We start from the raw sequence: 23,488 nt of genomic DNA on the forward strand, positions 1-23,488 counted from the left end.
TAGGGAGACCCTCTGAATGACAGATCAGAGAGCGAACTGATTTTGGAGCGTGTGGAATGTTCTAGAGAAGTGCCACCACCATTCGGCTTTTATTTATAAGGGAGATTCTGCACCCTCAGAACCAAGGCCTCCAACCCTCTTGAAAAATGCAAGGCTTGTGCTGGAGAAGACAACACACAATTCAGGACCCACCATTATTTCCCATCGTCAGCTTCAAAAGGCAATTGGCTCTTCTTTACTACGAAGACAGGTGAAATGCCATACCTTTTGTCTTTATTTCCACAACGAGCCTTTTCCCTAGTACTTAATATTTCATTACCAGGGCACCTACAGAAAACGCTGGATTAAAGACACCGACTGGAAAGTGCTGCAAGGATTCTTAATCAGAATTGGCCACTGTGTGTTCCCTGATCGACCCTCCCCTCATTTTATAAGGCACCTGCTCAACAGGTGGGATGTCACCTGGTTCAGCGTTTCCTGTTATTGGAGATGGCAGTGACGAAGCAAACCATGCCTCCTGTGTTTCTGTTTTTCAGGAACCTTTCAGGGTTGGTGGGAAGGGGGACAAGCTTCCAGGTGCCCTGGTTACCTTGGGGAACTGTGGAGCTGGCCAAACCATGCAGTCAGTTTTCATATGATGCTGGGGTGGAGTGACTGCCTGGTGGCGGCGGCACTGTGATGGCTCTTGGCAGATGTAGAACCCGTCAGAGCCTTTTTGATTGGAGGGCAGGGAAACAGCCCAGTTTTCAGGTACTAATGTAACGGCCCTGCCCTGCCCTGGGTGTCCCAGGCTAGCTCAGTTTTATCAGATCCTGGAAGCTAAGCATGGTCGGCCGTGGCTAGAACTTGGACGGGAGACCGGCAAGGAAGTCCATGGTTGCAGTGCGGAGGTAAGTGATGGCAAACCACCTCAGTTCATCTCGTACCTTGGAAACTGTACGGGGTGACCATAAGTCGGCTGTGACTTTTCACCATGGTAACAGCAGCTGCTCGTAAAGCATCCTCCCAAATCCCATATGCGGCTTAAATAAAAGAACAAAAGAGCAGCATCCATGTGTGTAATCAGCATCCTGAGCATTGCAAGTTTTGTAGGAAAGCACGTTTCTAGCCCTTTATATATTTAGAGTAGATAAGGCCAAAGGGGCAACTCTGTGACCTCCCTTCCCTGGCAGTCCTGAAGTGGTACAGTGTAGAAACAGGTTTAGGTCACCCGCTGTTTACGAGAACTAAGGTTTTCGTGACATGGGTAGTTTAATCCTGAAGTCTGAGAACCAGTTTTTCCAAGTGTCTTATGAGGCATTTTGTTTACTGACAAGATTTATACCTGGCCTTTCAGCCCTTGGAGAGATGGTGCAACCATCTTTGCTGTCTTGGGTTTCCCTCCTGTCCTCCCTGCTGTTTTCAGTAGCCCAAGCCTGTATGGCAATGTCCAGTTCTCCCATGTGCTAAAATCTGCAAACGTTTTGGTTCAACACACTAGAAACTGATCTGGAAAAGGGTGCTGAAGCTGTTGTGACAAACTGACCTCCCAAAACAGGATGCTTAGTGCATCAAATTCAGAGAGTTGGGCGATTAAGGGTTAATGCCTCACTGTGAAACACAGCTTGAGTGACAGGCTGTTCTCTATGTTTAACACCTCCCCCCCTCTGATTGGTCAGCCCCAGATGAGGAGAGCTTTAAGAGCAGCTGAATGCTGAAAAAAGGGTCTCTGGAGAGTCAGTAGCCAGACAGTTGGGAGTTGATGTGTCTGTCAGAAGTCACTTTTAAAGTGAAGGGACACAACTCCTGGCCTTTATTGAATACTACCAGAAACTGAGGAAAAGTTCAAAATAGGAACTTTAGCCTAAGCATCAGTCAGGTTGAAAACCATTTATTTACAGTGTTAAGAACTGAGGATCAGGTTTGGCAGAAGAGATTGGTCAGGAGGTTGAAACTGCCAGTCTAGCCAAACAGAAAAGGAATATTGCTTCTAGGAAACGGAGAATTTTTCCTTCTCAGTTATTCAGGGGGTCCAACTCAGAAGGGATCCCTGGTTGGTGTGAAAAAGGAAATGGTCTTAGACTCCTCAGGTTATAGAAATACACTGTGGTTTCAAGACAGGAGAGAGGAAGACACAACAAATAAAGTGACCTTCTCCAGGAAACCTGCAGAGTAATAGGAAACACTGTGAAGAATCTTTGTAACTGTAACTAAAATACTTGGTCAATCATTTCTCCCTGCTAAAACCCAAGAATACTGAGAAACTAGCTCCAACAATACTCTGTTGTGAGTTCAAACTATTATATCCTGTAAAGACTTCAAAATTTACCTCAGTTTTCTCGTCCCCTGGTGGCTAAGCCAACGGTGCCTGTTTAATAAAAGTCAACATTCCTGTTTGTAAATGGCACTTGACACCAGGCAAGGATCAAAGGGAATATCAAGGAGACTCCTCCTTTTCTACAATAAATCTCTGTCCTGGGCAGAAGCCAAAGAACTCCACAATCACAAGGTAGGACACACACACAAGTTATAATTTGTGTATTAACACACAGCTACAAGGAGTCTGCTCAGTTTAAAGTGTGGAACGGTGGTTTTGGCAGGGGAAAAAATCTACCTCACAGTAAAACAAGCAGCAGGGGTCCTTCATATGTGTCTCCAGAGCAGTCTAGAGAGTATGGTAAACTTGACCTGGGCTTGATCCAGCAAAGCACAGCTTCCTTATCTCATCAGATACACCGACACCTTAACAAACATCCGTTACCTGGCTACATCAGGCCAGACATCTAGCCCTGCCTGCTGTATGTCGGTGTAGACAGTTGAATGATTTTGGAATGCTCAGAAGTAGCCTGTTCATAGACACAGAACCTGGCTATCTGATACAGACTGCCTCATAATACAGAAGTTAAGCACGGAAATAAGCTTTGCTGGGTGATGGTTTAGTCTCCCTTTTATGGAAGACTAAGAAAGGGATGGGCAATTTCAGAGACTCATTCTTTCCCAGATCCGCAGCATGAGCTGTTGTGCAACATGGATTGCCAGCAGTCTCCGTTTTGGTGTCACTGGCATGCTGTTCTCTCAATAACTTTCATCTTACAACCGTACTTGGATGAAACACAGGACTTTTCCTTCCTGGGCAAGTCATCATAATTGCTGTGCTGGACTGGAGCAAAGGTTCTTCTAAGTCAGTATTCTATCTCCCTTAACAACTAGCTTCTAGGAAGATGACAAGAAAGGCATTATGGAGACAGCCAGCTCCATTCCTTCCCAGAATCCTATTATGCTAAACTGCTGCTGCATGTGAATAATACCCCAAAACAACAGGACTAATTGCCATTGAGACACCTATTTTTTATTGAATGTGTCTGTAAGAAGTCAGAAAGAGCTGTTGGCCTTCCATGCAGACTGTCTCTGGTTCAATCCCTGGCATCTCCAGTTAAAAGGCTCACATCGTAGGTGACATAGAAGACTTGAGTCCTCTATCTGATTGCTGCTGCTGTTCAGAGTAGACTTCGTAGGTGACACAGAAGACTTGAGTCCTCTGATTGCTGCTGCTGTTCAGAGTAGACTGGACTGACCTTGATAGACTAGTGGCCCAGTTCAGTTTAAGGCTGTTTCACGTGTTCCTGTGTGTAAACTGGTGTCAGCAGAGGAGGTTTTCCCAGTTCTGGCAAAAGTCTGGGTAGGAAGCAAGCATTGTATGGAGGAAGCCCTTGGTGTGTCACGCCATTGAACCCAGCAAAGTGAACGTGTCCCACGCAGAACAAAGTGAGGACAGGAAAAGGGTGGAAAAACCAGCTGCAGCAGATGATGGGGCCACTGGATAGGCTGAATGCACAGATCCAGCTTTGCAAAGTGTGCTGCGGAAACAATCCAACAGCCCATCTCTACATAGATCAATTTTTCTATGACACCAAGCAGGATGCTTCACAAGGGCTACCAGGACTTTGAGGTGGTTAGGGCACCAAATGTGTGTGTGAAGATTTAAAAAACCAAACCCTTCAGTGTTTCAGTTGCGGAACACCCACCCCTGATCATTATGCCAACACTGTGTGGCTTATACATGCCCCAGCTACAAATATATCACCGGATCCAGTAAGCCTCCATCAAGAGCATTGGGTAGGAGTTCTAGCAGTTTATCGCCCTCTAATGTTCAAATGAGGAAAAGTATACAGTAATTTTAACTCTGGCTGGGTCAAGTTCTTGCTGGTAGCTACAACCTCTGTTAGGACCGATCAGCAGAGTCCAGCCAAAAGTTTATGCCCTTTTAAGTCCAGTTAATTACAGCAGGAGGGATGTGCTCAACCAAAGGTCTGAGAAGTGCTTAGCTTAGGTCTGTAGTAACTATCATGTTGTTGTACCAAAAACGGCTGCTTTGCAGCACAGTAAGGTAGAAGAGCGACTGACTGCCGCTGCCTTTTAGGAAAACAATTCTGTAATCCAACATGGCCAGATTACAAGATCAGTGATCCTGACTGGAGAGAGGTCCAAGGATAGGAAGAAATATTTCTTGCCCATCACACAAGGGAATATGTGGGACTCCCTCCTGAGACGTGTGGTGATGGTCACTCATACAGTTTTGATGAAAGATTAGATAAATTCATGGAAGAAAGGACCTTTCAGCTGCCATAGTAAATGACACATCAGATAGACCCCTCCACGAGCAGAAGCAGGCTATCTCTAGATGCTGGGAGCAAACAACAGTTTTTACATCGTCCTGCCTGCTCCCTGTTGCTGGAGACAGAAGGCTGGACTGGGCCGGAGAGCCCCTTCTAGGAGAAAGCCTTGCCAATTGGAAGAAATTAAAAATGAACACATTACAGGGTAGGGTTTTTTGCCAGTTTTATTGAACCAATAACATTCCTACTGATAACAATGAAAGAAATTTCAGCAAGTATAAACGCTATACAGTTTTAACAAACCCCATTGTTCCGTACCTATAAATAGATTTTTTTTCAAAACCTCATAAAAAGTGCAGATCTTATGAATTGCTGTTAACAGGTTAATATGCACACATAAATTCCTTTATTGAAAAATATTTGGGTCCCCCCCCCCCCGTCTCAGCTCAATAAAAAGTTCCTTCAGCATCTGCTCAGATACAATTCAAGTTGAGTAACTAGAGAAGGAGGAGAGAATCACATAAACGGAGCCAACAGGACTGGGCTTATCCCCAAATCCACCTATGCAAGAGAGTTCTGTTTATGCTAGCTAAAGTCTCGGTGCTGTCTGCATAAGGGCCTGAGGCCTGGTTCCAAAATGTGATGGTGGCTAAGCTGGAAGAGCTCACCCGTTGGATTTTGAACTTGCCCCCCCGCATCTTATTTAAACGGAGCACCTACTTTGTGCAGCCAGGTAGCCCAGTTTAGATGAGTCTTTGGGTGAGTGCTACGTGAGCTCTTCCTTTCTGCCTCGGCCACTGTTAAAAAGGCTGAAGCCAGGCCCAAGTCAGACACGAGTGACACAAGTGAAATGGTTTTTTGAGGGGAGGGTTAGAGTGTCTAGGATTCACACAAGCACCTAAGGCACGCTCTTGTGGGGGAGCACCCTCCTGCGGGTGCAGGGAAAGGAGCTTCCGCACAGCTCTCGTGTGGCTCCAGCCTGCGCTTGTCCCAATGGGAAGCAGAACGAGTGACCACACTAGACACTTTTCTGCACTGACATGTCAAGTCCCTGTCCCTTTCCCCTTTCATAGCTAAGAGTACATCAGAGAGACAGACAGAGACAATAAGCAGCCTACGGATGAAACTTGCCCCATGAAGACAACGTCCCATTTGAGAATTCGCCATATATGCTCCCAGCAGGCAAAGCGAAAGAGATTGAGCTCCAGCCAGCTTCCCACCAGCTCACTATAGGAAGGAGGGGGACAGGAATACATACAAGGTGTAGATCAAGATGGGTAGCCATGTTAGTCTGTCTGGAGCAGCAGAAAAGAGCAAGAGTCCAGTAGCACCTTAAAGACTTCTGTGGCAGGGTAGGAACTTTTGTGAGTCACTGCTCACTTCTTCAGATACTTTAGGTATCTGAAGAAGTGAGCAGCAAACTCATGAAAGCTCCTACCCTGCCACAGAAGTCTTTAAGGTGCTACTGGACTCTTGCTCTTTTCTTCTACATACAGGATGTGTTGGCCACAAGTTGCTGGCACTTGCTTACAGGTGCTGGAAAGCACACGGGGCAACAGCAAGGGAGCCATCAGGGAAAGGGGCTGCCCTCGATGAACTACTGATTAGCCAGCCAGGCTAGGCTCACACCATGACTGTGGCGCTTCCTGAAAGCCAGCGGAAGTCGGCACCTCATTCTCTCTCACGCTTGCTTCCGCCTCCCTCTGAACACAACCAAGCAAAGCAGTAGAGTGACTCCTGCTGCCGCTGGTCATGTTTTGGGGGTAGAAAAAGTGCGCTTACTCCCCCCACCCCGTGTCACTCCCTGAATATAAAGGCAATCTCTCATGTATGGCGAACGCTGTTTAGCAGGGATAGTTCTAAGCGGCTATGGATTTATTGAGTCAGTTGCTTTACAAAATAAAAGAGGGGAAAAACCAACACTTTACATATCACCTCTCTCACCCTCACTCAACACACACGCACAAACGTACAGGCCCCTGACATATAAAGGGGTACGAATCCTAAACTGCATCGTCGATAAGCTTATTCTACTTACAGCCACAATGTAGTACACACAACTGAGAGTGGGAGATCTTGAAGGATCAAATAGTCCACTTCAGTTTGGGCCGCAGCCCTAAGCTTCATAAATCTTTTTTTTTTTAAAGTTACAGTAACAAAGTACAGGACCACAAAGGCCTATCACAGCTTCTAAAAAAGTACACTAGATTTGAGGGGGGGGGGAAGCTGACAGAAGAGAAGCAATGTCAATACTGATGAATTTTTGAGTCAACGGGGGGAGACTAGACAGGCGTTGACAGCATGCTACATGTACTGCTTTCCAACTTGGGGTCAATGCGATTGGCACAGCGGGACACTTTGCTTTCAGCATGGGCTTATGATATTCCCCAGGCACTAGCAGTGGGACATCACCATCCAGCCCCCTCGGGGGTGGTCAGGCTTAACAGTAACGTCACTATCACTGAGTAGTCAGGGCTTTCCCAAATACGGACCATGTGTGCTTATGGAGGGGGAGGGGGCACTGAAAAGTAAACACATTTCCTGAAAGTTCCCCCTCAATAAGCCAATTAAAAAGCTTTACTGCCTTTCCTAAATGTGTACACGACAGCATATGAGAATAATTTATGTGAACTACAGGAGAAGCCTCATTGCGTCTTTTCTTAAATGGTGAGGGGGAATGCCTTAAATGGTGAGGGGGAATGCCTTAAATGGTGAGGGGGAAGGCCACTGAGGAAAGAGGGCCAAATCAAAGTGCTTTGGGGGCTAGATTCAGCCCTTGGGTGGCCAGTCAGCCACCCAGTGTGCATTTCTTATCATAAGCACAAGCCTCGGCTTTGCATGCTACAGGAAGCCTTCCTCCCATGCAATGAGAAAGGAGAGTGCCAAGCCAGATTTTGGGCTTGTGACAGTCTGGGCAACCCCTTTGCCACCTTCACACGGGGCAGTCTAGGCATGCCAGTGTAGCATGATGAGAGGCAGTGTATTACAATGGGTAGAGTGCTGGCCCAGGTCCAAGGAGACCCGGATTCAGAATGTCACTCTGCTCTGGAGACTGCTGGGTGATCTCGGGCCAGTCAGACACACCGTCTCTCTCTGTCTCAGCCTAACTTACCTCAAAGGGTTGTTGTGAGGATAAGACTGGAGAGGAGAACCATGTGTGCTGCCCTGAGCTCCTTGAAGGAAAGGCAGGATAAAAAAACCCAGTAAAATATGCGGAACATTGCGTGTAATCATGTGCACGGACCCCCAAAAAACATGAACTCTGTACTGGGCAACTGGGGGCAAGGCGGGGACAGGCAACCTGCCTGACACACTCATGATAATATGTCTATTACGCAGCTATCTATAACTCACCTATCCCTGGCTATGAGGTTGAAATGTTTTGGATTGGGTAGAAAGGAGTCTGTTAAATTGCCCGTAGGCTACTAAATGTGTGACCAGATCCCTATGCGCCTCTTTCGGGAGGCCTGCTTCACCTTTTGGCATTTCAGTATCACAGAGGACGCATGACATTGCCTTTTACTGAGTCAGATTATTGCTCTATCAGGGTCAGCATTGTCTACTCTGATTGTTAGTTTCGAGTGGGTAGCCATGTTGGTCTGAAGCAGTAGAAGTTTTGAGTCCAGTGGCACCTTTAGGACCAACGAAGTTTTATTCCTGGTATAAACTTTCATGTGCCACTGGAATCAAACTCTGTTCTGATTGGTAGTGACTTTCCAGGAAGTCAGGTAGAGAACTTTCACATCACCTCCTACCTGATCCTTTCAGCTAGTGATTCTGGGGACAGAACCTGGGAATTCCCACATGGAGAGCAGATGCTCTGTCACCGAGTCACAGCCAAAATGGAAATGTAGATCTACCGGGGTTGGGGTGGATAAGATCTCACACAGAGAATTCCAGCAGTCTTACCAAGCTGCAGTACCAGGACTCTTTGGGGGAAGCCATAGCAGTTAAACTAGAACATAAAAACTTATATACACGTCTGTAGTGTAGAAATGCCCTGCGTACCAGAGCTTTAGCGAATAATTAACCATGGTAACTACCTCTGATTGGGAGCTCCTTCCCACTTGCCTACTCAGCAATCATAGCAAAAGGAGAAGAGAAAAGGCACCCGATGTTTGAGACATAAACATTTGGAATAAAACACTAGTAAATATGAGGGTTTCAACTGCCCACACAAGTTTTAGGGTAAACAGACTTGTTCCTGTAAAAAATATACCTGTTTGTAACTGAATGGTACAGAAGGTAATTATTTAGCCAAAAAGGCTGCTATGCATAACTCTGAATAGCTCCATCAATTCCAGCTAGATGGGAACAAAGACTGCTTCACTTGTAACTAAAAGGACAGGCTTCCTTGATATGTTTTTCTCTGCCTTGCAGCAGACACTCACGGTGGGTGATATTGTACACCCACCTCTCCAATTGTCTTCTCCTGGTATATGTTCAGTGGAAAACGCAGAGCCTACACTGATCTTGTGAGATGGAAGATCCTTTTAGATCCACACTTGGCAATCCTCACCACATAGCATAAAACGTCTATTTTTTTTATTATGCTCTGTCATCTAACACAAAAGCACACGTGTAAATATATGAAGACCTTTTGAGAAGCAACATGGAGAGGACGTAACATTTTGCTGTTAATTTCTTTGGTGAACTAGAGAGCAGGTGGCATTCTGCCAGGAAACAGGGTTTCGTCCAAATTCTCCTGCCACTCTAGAAATGGCTGGTAGCAAGGGAGGGGTGTAAAAAAATTCTCTCCCCTGCACCATCAGTTCTGTGGCTGGTTTTTTTTTTAAAGCAAATAATTCCTTTAACTGCTTTGTATCTGAATCAAGGTCCTACAGAGGCCTCCTTTCTGAAAGGAGTACTGGGTGGGGAAGCTGATAAAGATATTGAAAATTCCACAGCTTGTTTGGAAAAACATTCAAAATGAACCAGAACTGAAGTGCAAAGGGTCATTTTGGTTCCTCCACATAAACGTCTCAAATCACACTGATTGTAGAAAGCAAAACTTAAGAAAATAAAGTTTCCAGTGACAGTAGACCAACAGAGCTGTCAAAAAATAAAAAACCAAAATAAAACAAAACTGTGAGGCTCCTTCCCTGACACTTGAAACCCTGCTATTTTATACATCCTGGAGGTCCAAGGGTGGAAAAGTCTGGGTGGGATGTCCTAACCACTCAAGACTTTGATTGCCCCTTTTTTACATTCACATCAGCATTTTCTGCTGTAGCTACACAATGAAGCTTCCCTGGAAGGCCTGTAAATCTGCATGGTTACTGTTAGACCACAGAATATTTAATTTAAGGTGGAATACAGCAACTCCTACAAAGGACAAGCCCCCAGCTAACTACGAACTATCTAAAACACGGTTTGAAGAACACAAAGACTTCCAGCGTAGGTCATTATTTATTCCAGTTGCAGGACCTGGGTTTTCCGGATGGACTGGCCAGCTACTTCTAAAGGCTCTAGAGTTCTGACTCTGTGGATTTTTGTCAATGCAGATCAGACAGCCAACATCATTCAAAAAGCGAACAGCAAGGGCGATTTCTCACTAGAGCTGCCTCGCAGCACAGCCATTTGCCCCGACACAAACATGTCAATTTCACACCCGAAGCTCTGGGGCTGCATTTTGACTCGGGGCTTCGCCCAATTTCCTCCGCAGTTTCGTGATCCTGGTTTTTGAGGATCATGAAACTGCGGAGGAAAGTGGGCGAAGCCCCGAGTCAAATGCAGCCCCGCAGCCTCGGATGTGAAATTGACATGTTTGTGTTGGGGCAAACCGCTGTGCTGCGAGGCAGCTCTAGTGAGAAATCGCCCCAAGTAATTAAGGGCACTCAAAACCAGCACTTTGTCCCTTCGTGTTATTTCACTGTGTTTCTCCTCTCGCTGCTCTGGCACAAGTTCTTCCCGTGCTTGCACAGCTCCCAAGGCCTGGAATGGCAGGCTCAGGATTTGAACTTTCCCCCTTGAAAATGCTAAACCTGTGCCATGGCACCTAGGAACACACACACACGCAGCCCTCCATGCATTTGACTCAGTTCGTGCCTCCCCCCCCTCCAAGGAATTCGGAGATACAACAGCCTGGTATAGCTCCTGAGAAATGAAAGCAGCAGAAGAGCTTCCCCATCTCATGCAGCAGCCAAAGTCCCAAGCCCTGCCCTGCCTTCATTGCATTTATATCCCACTGTATAGCTCTGAAGAGCCTGTAGGGTGTCGACAAGGCTGCCAAAGTCCCGTTCCCACAGAGGTCAGTAGCCAACATTCGTCTCTTGCCCCTTGGATGACCACTGAGATAAGATTCGGCCCTGGAGGTTGCTTGTTGCCAACGCCTAAAGTCACACTAAGGAAGCAAAGAAAACATTTACGCTTACAGAAGATGGACATACGTTTCTAATGGCCAGCAGGCAATAAACCTTGATGCTTCACATTCACACGTGCTATTCTGTCTCTAAAAAATACACTTCTGCACATTTAAAATTTGGCACATTAAAGAGCTTACAGGGGTACACCAAGCATAAGGTACAATCATGTTTGCTTAGATGCCTACTCTGAATGTCAACATTTTTTTTTTTAAAAAAATCACATTCTGTGTACATAAAGCTATATGCTAGATCATGACCATATAAATGCTATACTCTGAATCAAATGCCGCCTCACAAAAACTGTCTTGGTAATGTTCAAGTCTGTCACTATATTTCTAAGGACAATGTGAGCTGGTTCTCTAATGGCCGGTCCCAACCTAGAAAGCCACGTGTGGATCTGGCACCATGTGAAATCAAGTTTCTGTTTATGGATCCTTTTTATATATATATATACTTCACAAAGAAATAAATACAGTATTGTATTTGAGATTCAAAGTCTAATTGTTTCTCACAAGATGACCACTCAGTTCACGTAAAGGAAACACCGACAACGAAAGGCACTAATGTTTCCACAGTTAGAACACCAACTTCACTTAGAAAGAAAGGAAACCCCAAACCTGACCTTTTCAAACCAATATTAAAGCAGTTACAATTTGCTGATTCAAGTCAGCTTGGTTCTATAGAGCCAAACAGACACAAAGGGAGGCCTCCCCTGCTTGCTAATTCTACCCCCCCCCCCCAATCCTACACTACCTGGCTGCTTTTCTCCCCAATGCTCAAACACACATCTGGAAGCTGGCTGGGGGGAGGGGGTTTCAGGGGAAAGGTCAAACACCCTCCTTCCTTTGCCCAACACTTATCTTCTCCACATCATCTCATTTGGCCACTTTGCAGACGTTCAGTGGGGACCTGGATTTCTTATCTCTCCTCCCCCCACCAAAATCCCAACTCCTATGTAGAGCCACAATCCTGGCAAAGTCCCATGGATTTCTGCATGTGTCCAACTCCACCATTCAGTAGTGCCCTTTTCTAAACAGAACTTGCACAAACGACTTGCGCGGACATCAGCTGCACGCTGTCTACCAGCTGTTACAAAATGCAACAGATTGAATGGAACTGTTGCAGTCCAAGCCATTCTTCAAAGCAGTCTGGATTCTGCCTGAAGTGTCTACAGACTCTACCCCCACCAAGTCAGCTTCCATTTATGTTCTGCAAGGACACACTGATCGTTCATTCGCATAATTTCTTCTACAGATATACCTATACTGCAGGTTTACAGTTGCTCTTTCCCCGGGAATGGCAGCTCTGTGAGGCCAGAGGCCTCTTCAACATAGAAAACTCTCAGGACGTTCTAAGCTACAGTTCCTAGAATGCTTTAGAATGTGGCCATGGCTGTTCAACTGGTATAAGCCAACAGCAGAAGTACAGATATATCCTTAGAAGTTTCTTCCATGCAAGAACAAGTTACAATTCCAACTGCAGGAGGAAACGGTGAACAATTGATTTCAGCACCTAAAAACAACAAACAAACACACTATAGCAATTATTACACAAAGGAAGAAAGTAGTTTAAAAAAATAATAATCCAATTTCACCTCCCCAAAGTCTGATCCATGTTTTAACTTGGAAGGACTTTCAAAATCTTTTTCATAAAACAAAGCCATTATGGTAGTCTAACAGAAAAGTCCCCCTGCTGTAGCTCATCGGAACAAGACAAAACCCCCATTCTGTTCATTTCAGACATATATAAAAGCAAACCTTGAAGGGGGGAAAAGCCCAAACCCAGTCATTTGGCACAATCCAGCAAACGTTATTTATAACTAAGTCTCATTGAAAACTGTGTTATTCAGGCGAGTAATGAAAGCCCCCCCAGCAGAGAAGAAGGCTATTGCGCCCAAATCACTGAAATGTCCCCAGCCTTTCCTGATGAACAGGGACAGGCTATTGTCTTCGGGGCCTGCTTGTGGGCTTCTCAGAGGCTTCTGACAAACCATGGCTGGCAACAGAATGCAGGACTACACGGACATTTGGCCCGACCCTGCAGGGCTCTTCTTCTGGATTCCCGAAACTATGACAGGGCACAAGACTTGCTGGGCCTTAGCCATTCTGACCTCGAGGGAACACAGCTGTCTCTCATGCTTCCTGGAGCGAACCTCTCGCATCATAGCAGTTCCTATGTCCTAGCAGTTTTTCAGCATCTCTTCAGGCACTTTGCTGACTCGTTCACACAACGCAAAAGTAAAGCTATAAAAACACTGACATTTTGTGCGCTGAAAAAGTCAGTGTAGTCAAACAACACAAAGCAATTTTTAAAAATCTTGACTTTTCAGCAGCTCATTTTTCAGCCCCCTTCCCAACCCACAATAACAGCTGTCAACAGGAACAATCCATCAGGTCCTGCAGCTGCATATTTATCCTCAAGTTTAATTTCTATGGAGCCTGCATTGAGCTCCTCCACTGGAAGGAACTGAGCACACGCAGAGCGAAGCATTCTCTGCATGGATACTTTGACATCCCAACCACAGTGGAGCGTTCAAAGCAAGACCTAAAAATGCCAGGCAAGTCACAGGCAGTAACAACATTTGGGAAGAGAAAGCTGTTTCTCCGCAGCTGTTTCAAATGGGACCCCTTCAGCAGTTACTCTGTTAGGGAAAAGCCTGCCTGCTCTGTTTCATATTGCACTTCCTTTGTTCACTCACATCAATGGAGAGACACATGATTTTCAGCTTTAAGATAGTAAAAAAGTGTCCAGATGCTGGAGACAAAAAGGAAACATCTAAAAGCTTAAATGCCAATGCAATTTATCCTTGAATTAAAATTTTAAAAAACCATACAAAGAAACCAGAAACCAGCAATCGAGAAAGAAGAGGCCACAGCTCAATGATAAAGCGTATGCTTTGTATGTAAAAAGATTCCAGGTTCAAAATCTGACACCTCCAGTTCAAAGGCTCTCAGCACACAAGGTTCCAAAAGATGCTTGCCTGAGACCTTGGGAGAATACCCCCACAGCACTGGGCAACATGGACAGATGGTCCAGGTTAGTGTAAGGCTTTGTATATTCAAAGCTTTCAGGAAAGAAACTGTAGCTCATTGCTTACATTTCACACGCATAAAGGTCCTGGGTTCAATCTTTGTCACCTCCGTTTAAAAGGATCTCAGGTAGCAGGAAGAGACACCCCCTCCAGTTAGAGTGGATCCCTCTGGACTACACGGAAAATCGATCCAGCAGTACCGGAGCTCCTTAATGCAACCGTGTCTAGATTGTTTTTTATTTGACCAGTTAAGGTGTCTTGCATCTGCAAATGCCACATAACCACTCAATCTCCAAGCCAGTTAACTTTGATTTAAATTTTAGGGAGAAGTTCTTAAATGCAACATAAAAGCTCAAATATTCCAAGCTACACTTGGTTCATGGATGGGGCTGCAAGTACCCTCCAAATGGTCATCGAGAAAAGCTGAACACAGACAAAAAGAGAAGGCCACTTGCTGAACCAGTGTGTTTAGCTGAAATGGATGTGGTATAAACTTTCATACAGTCAGAAGAGGAAGTACTTGAATGCTGCGTGCCAGCAGCACACCACAGAACTCGCAGGAGATCTTTTCACATTACAAAAGCTGCAGAGGGCAGTTGCGTCTGCTTGCACACGACCTCCAAACTGCAGCAATACATAGTGTCCGGGGACACTTTCAGAATAAGCCAGTTGAGAAGTTCAGTTTAAAACAAAGCAGATACCAGATCGGAAAAAACTGCATTATAAATGCCTAAAAAGGAACATTTGGGGGGGGGGGGGGAGAAGAGTGCGAAGATCCATTGCTGGATTCCATTCACATGAAACAGGATTGTTGGGAATGAGGGGGAAAGGAGATAAAACCATCAAAGAGAATCCTGGGCAAGAGAGGAAACAGCAAGAATAATAATAATAAAAAAGTTTAAGGTTTGCGACCAATACTCCAGCTGGAAACAACTTAAGAAGTGGTGTTCTTCAGTATGATTTTTGCTATCATTAGTAATGTTAAGCATCAAGGGGCGTGAAAAAAGAGAAAGATATAGAATATCATTGCACGTTAACAGCCGCCGGAAACGCGGCTTCAGCTTTGACACTAGAGAATCAAATAACCCGATGCTACCCCACGAGCAGCTTTCGCTATGCATCTGTTTGGAAGCTTTATTCACGCGCTTGCAATGATGCTTCAGGTCAAGTGACGGGTTATGGCACGGAGAGCGTAGAGGAGTTCAGCTTGCATGCGGGCCTCCATCAGAAGCAGGTTGACATGGACCTGTTGGACAGACAGGCAAAAGGGTGAGGTTCTGGACCACAGGGACCGAGGGACGTACTCGCTGCTCGTGGACACCAGCATCAAGCAGTGACTCGCTTGCGTGGACAAGTCATCGGAGCAGTGGACAGAACTTCCGTATTTCCCCACATCACTCACTTGCAATGGTTTTCAGTAACATCAGCCGGCAAATCTTACCCCTAAAGTCCCAGCACCTCCTCGTTTTGAGGAAGAGAGATGCAGCAACCCAGAGTTTTCTCTCTTGATAGCTCTGTTGTACAGGACTTTTAAGTCACTGATCTATGAGTGTCTGATTTGTTTACAGATATAGAAGCTTTCCTCCACAGCAATGGCATTCAGTTTGTCTTTTGCACAGATGCGAGAGCATGCCCCTGTGTATCTGATGATAAGACACTTACCTTCTCCGAGTGCTTGAACTGGCGCCAGTAACTGTCATACATGCGCTTGGTAGTTCTCTCTGGGTAGCAGGTCACTGTCTTAATGTAAACCTTCAGGCTCCGTTCCAGTAACTGATTAACTTCTCCGTAATCATAGTCATCATACCTAAACAAAATTAAGCCAGCCTGAATCTCACTGTCAGGAGCACATGGCTTCAAAGGGATCTCTCTTCACTGTACAAACTATGGCAAATCCTTGCCTGCATAAATCTGGATTATGATTCTCATGAAACAGATACAGATCTGCTCTATTAAATTTCTCAATAGAATCTCAAACCAATTTGAAAATCATTGACTTTCATGTTGCTCTTGGGGCTGAAAACACATGATTGCCAGACCTGAGGTCATGCCCTTGCAAACAACATGCATGGATCCCACACACCATTGTTCCTTGGAAGGGATCCCACATGCCATTGTCTCCCTCTGAACAGCTGCTCATAGGATTGCTGAAGAAAACTGTGCAGATGAGCTGCTCAAGAAACAGACTGATACCTATACTCATATATTTAAAAAACTGTCTAGGAGAAGGATATTTTACTTCACACTAACTATGCTCTCATTTTCACACTGAAAATATTGCGAAATTTTGTTATGCTAGAAAAAGTAGTGCCTTGACCTGGATAGCCCAGGCGAGCCCAATCTCGGAAGCTGAGCAGGATCAGCCCTGGTTAGTACTTGGACAGGGGACCACCATGGAAGTCTGGGATCGCTACGCAGAATCCTCAAAAGCTGGGATTCTTGACCAGGACAGCTTAGGATCCCAATGAGTGTAAGACAGACCAACTCTGGTTAAGCCATGCGCCTGCATTTGTACGTCACGGATAACTGGAATTCATCTTTAAACCACCATTCAACATTGCATTCTGTGAGAGAGTGGGTGGGAGAAGAGGAGCCAGACATGGGTGAGCATGGCACGTCTTTATTTAATGGTGGTTAAAATGGATTGTCTGTGCAGCCTAAGAGTTAAGCTAAACATTCAGTGGCAGACCAAGAACCTGTGCTGCTGAATAGTGGGGGGAGAGCACTTTTTGTAGCGGACAAGCAGCAGCCAATATGTGAAGCATTAAACCCTTCAATTGTGTTGTTTTCCTCCCTAAATCCTTTTTTCTGTTTACACAGGTCAAAGTAGTTAGGGGCAAGAATCCATGTTTGTGTTCTCCCATCACGTGTAGGGCATAAGGTCAGTATTATGTTGAACAGAGAATGGAGCACACAGGTGAGGGCAGCAAAACTCTCCCTGCTCCTGTTCATCTCACCTCCCAGCCAGGCTCCAACAGCCCAAGTGACCAAGGCAGGGGCAAAAGCACTGAAGCACAGCATGCACTCCATTCCTGTACAAAACTAATTCCTCCACACACCCTCATTTACCTGTGAATGGGAGGGCACGTGAAATAAATATGAATTCTGCCATCATGCCTAGCTTGGCCCTGAGTGAGTGGACACCACCAGTGTTGCTGGCCCTTCGACTTTTGTTCTGTTCAACATGTAGCCACCCTTCCCCATTTTATTGCCCAATAGGAGCCCTGACAGAGTGTACAGATAAAGTACTCCATCCTGTTGGTTTGTCCTTAGTTCTGGTTTTAAAATAGACCAAAGCGGCTCAATTGTCAACAGGGGAAAGGCATTCACGCTAGTTCTTACTCCACAGCTAGTTTTCTAATCTTACTGGGCAGAGAGGGGGCTAATATCTTTCAAGGTGCTCAGATTTTGATGCTGCATCTCTGTGTCCACTCATACCCCCAATGCCATGAGATCTACTTATACTGTTCAACGTATGCAGTGTGGCAAAAGGGACTTCTAAATACATTCATCGACTGGCTCAGTTTGGTAATGTACCTGATTCCAAACATACAGTGAACATAATTAAATAAAGCTCTTCTCAACATGGTTGTGTCAACGTCTTCATGTGTAGCCATAGTGTTGTATGTGAGGTTGTAGACCATGCGGAACTTCTCATCCAAAAGGTGCCCAATGTCAGAATAAAGCCTGTTCACAAGGGAGAATCCATGATTTTCCCAGGTATAGTCCTGAAAAAGAAAAGACCACTGGACGTTTGTAAAGGTTGTGTCTGAGTCCTACAGAATGGTTTTCGAAGGCAGTTCTGTAACTCCTCTTCCTGAGTTTCTACAAGTACTCCCTCTATTTGGTTTCTCCAACTACGACTAATGTCAGTACATACCTGGGCCCGGAACGTTGGTAGATGTTCTTCTCCCCGCCTGGCAAAGTCTTTGTATCCAAAACCAGGATCTTCAATGTAGCGGGAAACATCGGCTATGGAAAGTATTTCATCATCAAATGCTAGGAAAGAAAAGTATGCAGGGTACTAAGTGTGCGCTTTTCATTATTAATGAAAGATATTAAGGGGTTTAATCTGTGTTACCATGCTCACATTTTATGTTTTAGTGGCAAACAAAAACAAAGCGGAGGGCCACTGTGTGACAAAGTGTTGGACTGGATGGGCCATTGGCCTGATCCAACATTGGCTTCTCTTATGTTCTCATGCTTGTCTTTGCTTCTCCCTTGTTTCAAAGATAGGTAAGCCATTCCTACACACAATGTAGACTGGGCAATGGAAAGAAGCTGTTAAGAGACTAGGAATCTTCATAGCCACCAAAGTATAAGAAGAGAACATGAGCCACTAATTTAAGACCCAAGTGGCCACAAATTTGGGGCTCTGCTGCCAAGGTACAGGAATCAGAACGAATGTCATACCCTTACAAAAAGACAGGGATCCTTCCACAGGGAGAACTTTCAGGTTTAAAAGGGGAAGCTGTCCATGCAAATCCGACAGCCTGGACAAATCTTGGTTGACAAGGGATCAGCATGGCTTGAACTTCCATCCCTACATGTACTGTTGGGGACCATATGCACTGATTAAGAAATGCAGTAGATCCTCATCCTTTAAAAATTAAGAGCCATCTGGACATTGCTAAAGATTTCAGTGAGATAAAGGCGGGCTAAGAGCCATAATGTAACCAAGCATTACAAAAGAACGCCAACAAAACCATTACTAAGCAAGGACAATTGTTCTGTCCAGAAACCTCCGCCCACTTCCCACCTGCCCCCCCCTCCAATAATCAGCTAGCTTGACTTCTGTAAAGTTGGCTGTGGGTGGCCTTGGTATTCATCTTGGCTTGCTTTCAAGTGCCCCGACAAGGGTAGGTTGGGAAACCTGCTATGCTTCTACTGCTAACACCTTTAAAAATCCCCCTGTTAATCCAAGAATCACAAGGGATGCTTTTATCTTTCTTTCTGGTTCATTAGTCAATCAAAACAGAATTCTGTGTGGGAAGAAACTTGCTTGGCAACAGTCCAAGCAGGCCTTCATTGCAATTTCTAAAAAATCCAAATTGTTGAGCCTAGATTTGACTCTTGGTTTTCTGATTCTTGCAATCTCTTTTGGCTCACTCTAGAGGGAGATCTTTGCCAGCATTTTAGAACAAACTAGGCTCTTTGACTCCAATGCTGAGTGCAAAAATATTCCACAGTCTTTGAAACTTTCAACCAGGTTCAACCACATAAGGACACTTTTGTCCTACAGATGCTAAACACCAATGAGAGGGATGAGACACCGCCTGTTACCTCCAGGAGGGCTGCTTTTGACAAGTAGCCACCCATTACCCTTTTTTAATCCACCAGTTTGTTGTTGTTCACGTAACCTATAGGCCTGCATCAGCCCCCAGCTCATGAGCACTTGTGACTGCTGAGACACCCCCATTCAGAAATGATGGTTAACTCTGCTCCGCAACAACTGGAGATCAACCTAGAGACTGGCTTTCTACAGGACTGCCATCTGCCTCTGTGACTTACTGAATTCAATGCACTTCACACAACTGATCTTGTATTGGATTAAAGCAAGAATGAATGAAAACCAGATGAAAGTGCAACATTTAAAAAACACAAAACTCTTCTGGGGAAATGCTCTAAACAGGGGGCGTCAAATCCAAGGTCCCTACTCCGGCAGATGCCCCAAACCCTCATCAATGGTATTTCACTAGTCAGTGTCCACTCTGCTTGAAGTAGATGTTAAAAAACCCTATTCTACCACAGACAATACTGTTTGAAATATTACATTCCACCACCACCACCCACTCTGGAAATTTCTGTGTTCTTAGTAGGGCTTTTTTCTTTTCTTTTCTTTTTGAAAAAGAGGTGCTGGAACTCTCAAGACAAAAATGAAGTTTTCAATCTGTATACTGAAAACTCATGAACTTTTAAACATTTTAAAAAGGATTTTGTCGACGAGGTTCTGGAATTCTGTTCAGGCACGTTCCCCCAGGAAAAAAAGCTCTGGTTCTTAGAACATTTAGAGTATGCACACAACAATGAACAAGTATTTGCTTCACCCTCTCCTGAAACCCAGAAGAGCAAGCATTCTTGCACTGGAGAAGCCAGCTATAAAAACAAGTGTGTGTGAGCACCCACCCTAAAAGGCAGACGCAGCACAGGCCAGGCTGAATACCCCTAAAAGGGCCCAAGAAGCCCCTGGGACTTATATTTGGCAGTCCTGTCCTGATTCACACACCTGGAGAAATCTGTGCAGGGCAGTCTTGTTGTGACTGAACCACATCAGGCTGCAGGAGAACATCTGGACATAAGAACATAAGAGAAGCCATGTTGGATCAGGCCAATGGCCCATCCAGTCCAACACTCTGTGTTGTGTTACACAGTGGCCAAAACCCAGGTGCCACCAGGAGGTCCACCAGTGGGGCCAGAACTCCAGAAGTCCTCCCACTATTGCCACCCGAGCACTACCAAAAATATTGGGCATCACATAGTGTTCTCTCTATACCTTGTGGCTAGTAGTCACTGATGGACCTTTGCTCCATATGTATATCCAATCCCATCTTGAAGCTGTCTATGCTTGCAGCTGCTACCACTTCTTGGGGCAATTAATTCCATGCATTAATTGCTCTTTGGGTGAAGAAAAATTACTTTTCCAGTACCCCAAATTTGCAGCTTTTAAAAAATTAGCACACCATAGAAATCTAGGATAGAACCCCACTTCCTTATGGGCTATTCCCCTCCTCCCTTTTTATACAGGAGGATCACCAACCAACCAACCTACATTGGCAACCTGAAACAGGACAGTCCCAGGAATGCTGTTATCGAGATTCCTTACATGAGGATAGAACCCCACTTCCTTATGGGCTATTCCCCTCCTCCCTTTTTATACAGGAGGATCACCCACCAACTAACCAACCTACATTGGCAACCTGAAACAGGACAGTTCCAGGAATGCTGTTATGGAGATTCCTTACATGTCATCTCAACAAACAAAGGATGCAGTAGCATCACTTGTCTGCCAGTGAGTGGACGATTTGTTTTCTTTGAATTCCTTGGAACTCAATTCAACTCTGGCTCTTGAGTGACGCTTCTGAATGCTGAACAGAAAAGGGCTCAAAAGAAAACAGACTAGGAGAAGTACCTTCAGTGACAACTAGGAGGCTCTCCGTCTTCTCCTTTTCAAAGCGAGTGTCCATCTCCTCCTGGGAGGCCTCCTCGTCCTCCTTCTCTGCCTGCAGCCTCCTCATTCTGTTCATCAGAGCCTCCAGTTCACTTAAAGAATCTGAGATCTAAAATGCATCACAAGATACAAGGAGTGCTACAGGCTGGGAGAGTGAAAGCTTCTAAAGTTGTTAGTCAATGAAAGCCTGGCCCCTTGTTAAAGTGTATCAGTGGGGTTTTTTTTAGTTGTATATGTATATCTGCCTGGTGTTATTTTGATTATGAACTGAAACAGGTAAGTGGAGGGAAAAAAGAGGCTGAGAGAGAGAAACCAACCAACCAAACCATTTCTCTGTTTCCCCACGGAAAGTTCATATCCACGTTTATGCCACATATCCAGGTCGGGGCTAAAATGTGGAGTTGCACAAAACATTCTGCAACCTGCTTGGTGTTCCTATTCTGCACAGCTCTGTATTTTTATTAAGATTTTTGTATTGTTTTCCACTGTATACTTTGGAACTTCATAGTATTTGTTCGACTGATGCCAGTCACAGTGACCAGTGAAAAGTCATTCCAGGAACTGAAACCCACCCTCAGTCACCGAAAACCTTATTTAACCACTCCCGTTGGTTATTAAGATCTCAGCAAATATTGCCCCACTTGATACACTGGCCTATAAATGCTTCCAGGTGACGTAGGGTCATTGCCTGGCCAATGGTCAGGCTGGTCTTGCTTGCCTGGCTCCCTAGTTTTGCTCCTGATTTCTCTGCTTGCCGGTTCTTCTCTCCATCGGGAAGCTTTCCCATGCTCTTATTTACTTCATTTACATCCTGCCTTCTTCCCCAGTGGGGACCCAAAGTGGCTTACGTCATTCTCCTGTCCCTCTATTTTACGTTGGCCACACTGTAAGCCCTGCTTCTTCCTCCACACCACTGCAGACTGCTTGGCTTAGTTCCTGTCCTGCAGTTGACCCTGCCTTTGGACTGCCTTTGCTTTAGATTTGCCTCAGCACTTCAGAGTTCAATCCCACTCTTTTTGAGACCAGCTCCCTGCAGCCCACAACGGACAGACACACTGGGAAACTGATAACTGAACTACACGGAGGATTAAAAAAAACCCACCCTGAAAACTGCAATGGACAAAAGCAGGAAAAAGGAAGTCTGGGGGGGACTAACCCCAAAGTTGTTGCTGGTGAGGGATGCGTTTTCGATGTTGTTGTCATTGGCAAGATCACAGACACAGAAGCTGTTGACCGATATGAGCCTGTACCCGTTCGAGGTATCGAGATCCCTCTCTGGATTGATGCCGCTACCAAAGACAAAACTTGCCAAGGCATGATAGTGTGCCAAGAGGACCACGGCATGCACCAGTTCAGGAAGAGACCAATTATTTTCCCCTGTCTTGACAAGTTTCTGAAACAAGAAAAAGCACACACATACACTTCCACATCAGATGCAAACACAGGAAGGAGACAGACTGCTACAGTGGAGAAGAGGGAGGCCACAGCTGCAGTCTCCTTAGAATTTCCATTTTGATAGGGATAGCTGGGAAACAGACAGCTGAACTGCACAGGGAAGATACAAAGTTCCACTTCTTGAGTGCAAAAAAAGTTGCTCCCAGGCATCATGACATAAGAGCTTTTAAGTCTGAGCTTCCACCATGCCCTACTAGGCATATATTTTCTCTCCCTAGTCTTGGCTCCAAATAACCGAAGCAAAAAACAAGAAGCCCAGCTAAACTCAACAGGGGAAGTTAAAACAATCAGCTGGGTCAGCAGGTGCTCTCATCCAAAGGACAATGCCTTTCTGATTGCAAACTCAGCAAATCAGTCCAGCTGAGCTCCGAATGTAAGCAAAACATAATTTGCTACGGTTCTCATAAACTATTTCATTTTCTTCAGTCTTCATTAGCATACATTTGAACGACTATTGCTAGACCCCTTTATTCATATAAGGAAAAGCAGCTCATCTATAATGTAACTAAGAGGGCTGTATCAAGATAAGGAGGAGGCTGATCGCTTTCTCGCTCCTTGTCAGATGGGGTTGGGCACTGTTATTTCAGGCTTTTGGAAGGTTAAAATAATCCACCCCTAAAGATGTCCAAAGCAAAACTGGCCATACTTCCTCGCAACAGCAGCTTTCCTGTTGCCAAGCCAGGGCCAGAAAGGAAACATGCTATAAAAATTCAATCTGCATCAATTTCCTCCCGTTGCTTTCAAAAGGAACGGGTGAACTTGAGGGCAGAGGAGAACTGGAAAGAGAGATATTAGGGCTGTCTGCTGATGTTAAAAAATTGCAGTAGATAAAATTTAATTGGCTACTAAGGCAGAGGTTTATTACGCATCATGG

General features: G+C 45.2%; 1 protein-coding gene across 1 annotated transcript in view; it reads right to left on the reverse strand.

Moving 5' to 3' along the window:
- Positions 1-11,718: 11,718 nt before the first annotated feature.
- SESN3 (sestrin 3) overlaps positions 11,719-23,488 on the reverse strand; it is an 86,629-nt gene continuing 74,859 nt past the window's right edge. The window contains exons 5-10 of the mRNA XM_015411048.1: positions 22,316-22,552; positions 21,121-21,268; positions 17,872-17,990; positions 17,529-17,719; positions 15,654-15,798; positions 11,719-15,237 (exon numbers count right to left, since the gene is read on the reverse strand). Coding sequence (XP_015266534.1) covers positions 15,151-15,237; positions 15,654-15,798; positions 17,529-17,719; positions 17,872-17,990; positions 21,121-21,268; positions 22,316-22,552 — 927 coding nt within the window. The 3' untranslated portion in view covers positions 11,719-15,150. The remainder of the gene's footprint in view (positions 15,238-15,653; positions 15,799-17,528; positions 17,720-17,871; positions 17,991-21,120; positions 21,269-22,315; positions 22,553-23,488) is intronic.

Source organism: Gekko japonicus, unplaced genomic scaffold (assembly GCF_001447785.1).
Source record: "Gekko japonicus isolate JY-2015 unplaced genomic scaffold, Gekko_japonicus_V1.1 scaffold503, whole genome shotgun sequence".
Lineage (NCBI taxonomy): Eukaryota > Metazoa > Chordata > Lepidosauria > Squamata > Gekkonidae > Gekko > Gekko japonicus.